The sequence below is a fragment of the Patagioenas fasciata genome, chromosome W (assembly GCF_037038585.1).
Source record: "Patagioenas fasciata isolate bPatFas1 chromosome W, bPatFas1.hap1, whole genome shotgun sequence".
Lineage (NCBI taxonomy): Eukaryota > Metazoa > Chordata > Aves > Columbiformes > Columbidae > Patagioenas > Patagioenas fasciata.
The window spans coordinates 6443582-6449351 of record NC_092559.1 but is presented as its reverse complement, the minus strand read 5'-3'; the positions used below and the strand labels follow the sequence as shown (position 1 = coordinate 6449351).

At 54.1% G+C, this 5770-nt stretch overlaps 1 protein-coding gene across 1 annotated transcript; it reads left to right on the top strand.

Moving 5' to 3' along the window:
- The first annotated feature begins 3891 nt into the window (after nucleotides 1-3891).
- LOC136115684 (olfactory receptor 14J1-like) lies at nucleotides 3892-4824 on the top strand. Its single transcript, XM_065861889.1, has one exon. The coding sequence runs from the start codon at nucleotides 3892-3894 to the stop codon at nucleotides 4822-4824; it is 933 nt and encodes a 310-aa protein (XP_065717961.1).
- The last annotated feature ends 946 nt before the right edge of the window (nucleotides 4825-5770 follow it).

Below are 5770 nucleotides of genomic sequence, written 5' to 3'. Positions count from 1 at the left end.
GAGTGTTTCTGTGCTACAGTTGTCACCTCTCTGAGAAGACAACAGGAGTTTGAACAACGTCAGACAGAGCTGATTTCAGCTGACTCCAAGATGGACCCACTCCTGGCCAAATCTGAGCCACTCAGTGATGCTGGCAGCACCTCTGGGATATTGTATTTGAGAAAGGGTAAAAAACGCTGCACAACAGCAGGTGGGAGAGAGGAGGGAGGAGATGTGAGAGAAAAGCACTGCAGACACCAAGGTCATATCCCATAGGACCCAAGCAGGTCCCTCAGCAGGCCAAAGCTTGCTCTCCTGAAATCCTGCTCTTGGCCTTGTTATCATCTCCCAGGAGCCTCAGCTCCACTTTCCCATCCCTGGCTGTTCCATCCTGACCAACTCTTTGTGGTTTGTAAGTGTGAAGTCCCACAGGGCACCTCAACTCACTGACCCCTCAGTCACCCGTGTCAGGAAGATGTTGTCAATGAGCTCCAACCCCTCCTGGATGGCTGGTACCTTGCAGATATTGGGATATCTCAGGTCTGCCATGAGGACATAGCCCTGGAAACATGAGGTTTCTTTCAGTTGTCTGAAGGAGGCCTCATCTAATTCCTCTGCCTGATCAGTGAGTCTGTAGCTGATGTCCAGTGACTACAACATTGCCCATGTTGTTCTGCCCTCTCTTGCTGACTCCTCAACCTTCAGCTGACATTGTCTGTCCCCAGGCAGAGCTCCACACATTCCTGCTGCTTTTCCACACGAAAAAAAACTACCCCTTTGAATCCAGACCTCTGGTATTATAAGTACCAGACCCCCAATACCCCACACTTTCTCCAGGAGATGGTGTTTGTAGTGCCCTGCAGCTCCTTATCCTGTTGTCTTGGGAGAGACACCCTAATCAGGTTAAACCGTCTGCATGAAAACATCAATAGCTGAGTAAATGGAGCTTCAGTCCAGGGAGAGCAGCAACTTTGAGAAAATCTGGTGTTCACCCAGGTTCGGGTTTGATAAGAGGAAGTGACCAGTTCTATCCAGGGGCAGGAGAACAAACCCATCCATCAAGACATGGCAGGACCTGACACGCTGAGCAGTGACCCTGAGGAGAAGGGCCTGGGCACTCCAAGGTCCCCACACCAGCCCGTGGTGCACGCTCACCATGAACAAGGCAGCTGCACACGGGGCTGCATGAGGAGGAGCGTGGGGACCCAGACACCTGGAGTTCTCATCCCATTCGGTTCAGCACTGGTGTGACCCCACACACACGGGGGTGTGCCAGTGTGCGGCTTCCCAGTTTGGAGAAGCAGGGAGGAACTGGAGAGTGCAGGGCTCTGCCAAGGCAGGTTCAGCACCTTGTGCACATGGTGTGGTATGCTGAGGGACCTGGGCTGCTTGGGCCCAGCAGCGCTGGGGAGGCTGCAGCAGTGCAGGATTAACCTGAGAGTACTTGAAGGGTGGTTTCAGAGGTGGTGGAGGTTTTCTGCGTGGTGGGAAAGAGCATGAGAAAGAAATAATGCCCCAAAGTGCAGCTGGGGAGGTCCAGGCTGGACATGAGCAGAAAGGAATGTGACTGGAAGGGCAGTGCTGTGGTGGAGCAGGTCAGCAGAGGGAGTCTGCATCAGCCCAAGGCTTTGTGCTTCAAGGAACAGCTGGGGAGGATGCAGAGATCTCAGCAAAGGAAGGAAGATGCTCAGACAAGAGCAAGGTGGGGCAGCAGGGGGGATGTCTGCAGCCTGCAGGGAAAGAGGTGCAGGGGATGCCACAGCACAGGACAGGCTGTGGTGCAGATGATCAAGCGATGTTAAAGAGGCTGAAAGCCCCCAGCAGACATGAGCTCCTTCTCCCCTTGGCTATGGCTGTTGTTTGCACCTCTGATGCCTGTGAGGAGACACCTTGTCCTTCCAGCACAGGGGCCTCATGGCCTCCTTGTCCCCAGCCAGGAACCTGGGAGCTGTGGGGCCATAGTCCTGCCCTTGGCCTTGCACAGCCCAACATCACACTGTCCCAGGAAGGGCCCTGGGCAACGTGGGTGGGACAGGATCTGCCTTCCCAGGTGGTGGGGGTCAGGGCTTGGCCATTTGGTTAATGAAACACATCCAGGTTTCTCAGCATCAGAGGCACCTTTACTTTGCTTTTCCTGACCTGTCATCACTGCCTCCAGTTTTCTTCTGCAACTGACCCTGGGGATGCTTTCTCAGTATATAACTCATTGGGACCCATTAATATCACAAGAAACTTTGGAGTTTGAATCTGACTTTGACTTCTTGAGAGGTTTCATCACCAGAGGGATCATTAAAGTCCCATGGGCTACTCCTGTGCTGCTGAGCTGCGCTGGGCTCCTGGGACAGAGGGAGCTCCTGGCAAGCGGCAGCGCTGCAGAGAGACAGCTCTGCCCAGGAGCAGCTCCTCTGCGCAGCGCAGCAGGGCTGAGGGCTCTGCCTGGGGATCTCAGGGAGACGAGCAAGGCAGAGAGAGATTAAAGGTGGTCAGGACTGGGAGGATGACTGAGAGCTCACTGGAGGAGAAACCTTTGCAGCCCTTGCCATGGTAAGTCTCTGGGTGCAGGGCAACGGAGCTGTAGCTCCTGGAGGCATCTCCTAAAACTGGCACAGGCACAGCTGGTGGGATCTGTAAGGAGGGGGCTCTTGTGAGGCAATGTTGAACAGCTGTGAAGCCGGGTGAGCACCCAGGAGTGCCCAGGGCTGTCCTGCAGAGCAGGGTCCCTGCACCCCAGGGCTGTGCCGGGGCAGGGACTCAGCCGCCTGCCAGGGTCAGTGCTCTGCCTGCCCAGGGAGATCCCATGGCAGCAGCTGTGGGTGGAAGGAGCGACCCCCGGCAGGGTAGGCAAGGAGCTTGTGGGGTTGAAGGGTGCTGTGTGGGTCAGGGCTGCTCAGAGCTCCAGATCACCCACACAGACATGGCAGAGGCTCCTTCTGAACAAGGACATCAAGACAGCAACAGCTGCAAGGGAGTGAGTCTGTGCTTTCAGTTTTCCGCTCTTGGTTGTCTGGGTGTGCAGTGGGAGATGGGGATTTATTTCTCTCCTTGGAGAAGACACTGAGACCCCAGTTCTCGTTAGGACTTGTCTGAGCTGCTCCTGAGCCCCTGCACACACAGAGCTGCCCCTGGGCAGTGCCAGGAAGTGTGAGCAGGACAGAGTTGAGCACAGAGCGGGTGGGACGGGGTCTGTGACACTGACAGGGAGCAGACCCAGGGACAGAGTCACAGCTGCAGGCAGCACAGGTATGGGCAGGGAGAGGGAGATGGACCAGAAATGCTGGGGAGGGGATTCAGGAACCCCCTGCCATCCCCTGCAGTACAGACACAATTCTCAGTGCAACCCCTGGTCTCCTCTCCTCCCCAGCAGAGCCTCTGCCCCAAAGCCATGGGGTCCAGGTCCTGAGTCTCCACCTCAGTAGCTGGACCTCCACGTGAAAGGTTCCTGGAACGTGGTACACAAAAGAGGTGCTAAAAGTACTTGCTCTACAGTGTCATTATGTGAGCGGCAGCAGCACAGCCGGGTAAGGAGAAGGTTCCACAGCATGCCCGTCTGCCTCTTTGTCCTTGCTTTATTTTCTGGTAGCACTGCAGTGTTTTTCCCTGTTTCTACACCTGTCCCTGGAGCTCTTGCTCTCTGGGGTTCGGGTGCAAGTGTGGGTCAATTTTTCATCTGACAGTAACTCAGGGGTCTTGCCCCAGAAGTGTGTTCATGGAATCTAGATGCCCAAGCTTTATGTTAAGCTGTGATGAACTGTTTTTTTTTTTAATTTATAGAAACAGAATTGGCTGAAACATCCTTCCACCAGGGAAGAGGTTTTCCATGAGAAACAGCACGTTTATTTTTCACAGAGAAGTTGCCCCTAACACAAAACTGTCTTTCCTCCTTTCACAGTTCCTCATGCCCACAGGCAGCAAATGTCCAACAGCAGCTCCATCACCCAGTTCCTCCTCCTGGCGTTCACAGGCACACGGGAGCTGCAGCTCTTGCACTTCTGGCTCTTCCTGGGCATCTACCTGGCTGCCCTCCTGGGCAACGGCCTCATCATCACCACCATAGCCTGTGACCAGCACCTCCACACCCCCATGTACTTCTTCCTGCTCAACCTCTCCCTCCTCGACCTGGGCTCCATCTCCAGCGTCATCCCCAAGTCCATGGCCAATTCCCTTTGGGACACCAGGGCCATCTCCTACCGTGGATGTGCTACCCAGCTCTTTTTTTTCTTGTTCTGTGTTACAGCAGAACATTCACTTCTCACCATCATGTCCTACGACCGCTACGTTGCCATCTGCAAACCCCTGCACTACGGGACCCTCCTGGGCAGCAGAGCTTGTGTCCACATGGCAGCAGCTGCCTGGGCCACTGGGTTTCTCTATGCTCTGCTGCACACGGCCAATACATTTTCACTGCCCCTGTGCAAGGGCAATGCCCTGGGCCAGTTCTTCTGTGAAATCCCCCAGATCCTCAAGTTCTCCTGCTTACACTCCTATCTAAGGGAACCTGGACTACTTGCAGTGAGTTCCTGTTTAGCTTTTATGTGTTTTGTGTTCATTGTGGTGTCCTATGTGCAGACCTTCAGGGCCGTGCTGAGGATCCCCTCTGAGCAGGGACGGCACAAAGCCTTTTCCACCTGTCTCCCTCACCTGGCCATGGTCTCCCTGTTTGTCAGCACTTCCATGTTTGCCTACCTGAAGCCCCCCTCCATCTCCTCTCCTTCCCTGGATCTGGTGGTGTCTGTTCTGTACTCAGTGGTGCCTCCAGCAGTGAACCCCCTCATCTACAGCATGAGGAACCAGGAGCTCAAGGATGCCCTGAGGAAACAGATGACTGGATTATTTCTGAAGCTATAAACTGGCTCTGTCTTGTTCTATATAAGAGTTATAGTCTAACTCATTGCAGATTCATCCTGTCTGCAGTATTTTTTGTTTCTCCTTGTGTTTGTTTATTATGAAAATATTTTAATTCCCTTTGCAATTCACTGCCTGCTTTTCTTTTCTCACTGAATGGCTGTGTCAGTGAGGAATTCGTGTTCTCTGTGTTTAAGTAAAATAAACGGACCTTCAACAATTTTTTTGCTACTGGCATCCTAACTCCAAGACCTTTCTGGAGCTGCAGGGACAGTTCCCGTGTGAATGGGTGGAAGGGAAAAGAGCTCTCTCATGGCAGCAGAGCCAGGGAGCACCAGCTCTTGGCCTTCCAGAGCTGTTCTGGTTCCACTCCCACACTCTCCTTCTCATCCCTTGTGTTGGTGCAAGACCTGAGTGCTCTGGCAGCTTGGTCCCCGTCCTGCTGTGTGTCAGTGCTGTGAGCGCAGGCAGGGACACGCAATGGGCACTGCTGTGACAGAGCTGGCCTCACAACAGCCTTTCCAGATAGAAAGGTGATCTCCTATGGGCAGGGCTTCAAGGTTTAGGTCTTCTTACAAAGATTTTCTCAAGAACATGCCCAAGAAAGTGACCCACATATGAAACACCATTGTTCAGCTGAACAGTGTGTGCGTGCAGGGCTGGCACACAGCAGTGTCCTCTCACAGCCAGGCCTCCTGCCAGAGACCTGCAGGACCAGCAGAGCAGGGGCTGGGCTGTGCCCCTGTGCACTGGACACCCCACAGAATCTGCCCCAGGGCATCGTCATGGTCTGGCACCGCACTGCCAGCCCTGGCCTCTCTCCCCAGCTCACAGACATTGCTCTTCCCTCCATGGATGGACACTGAATGAGTAGGTCAGAAATCCATGTCTGCATTGTACAGATGAGATGTGAGCATGCACATCATGTACGAGAGGTGAGATGAATCCA

Excerpts from the sequence above, each read along its gene's own strand:
- LOC136115684 (XM_065861889.1), top strand. The coding sequence starts at position 3,892 with ATGTCCAACAGCAGCTCCATCACCCAGTTCCTCCTCCTGGCGTTCACA.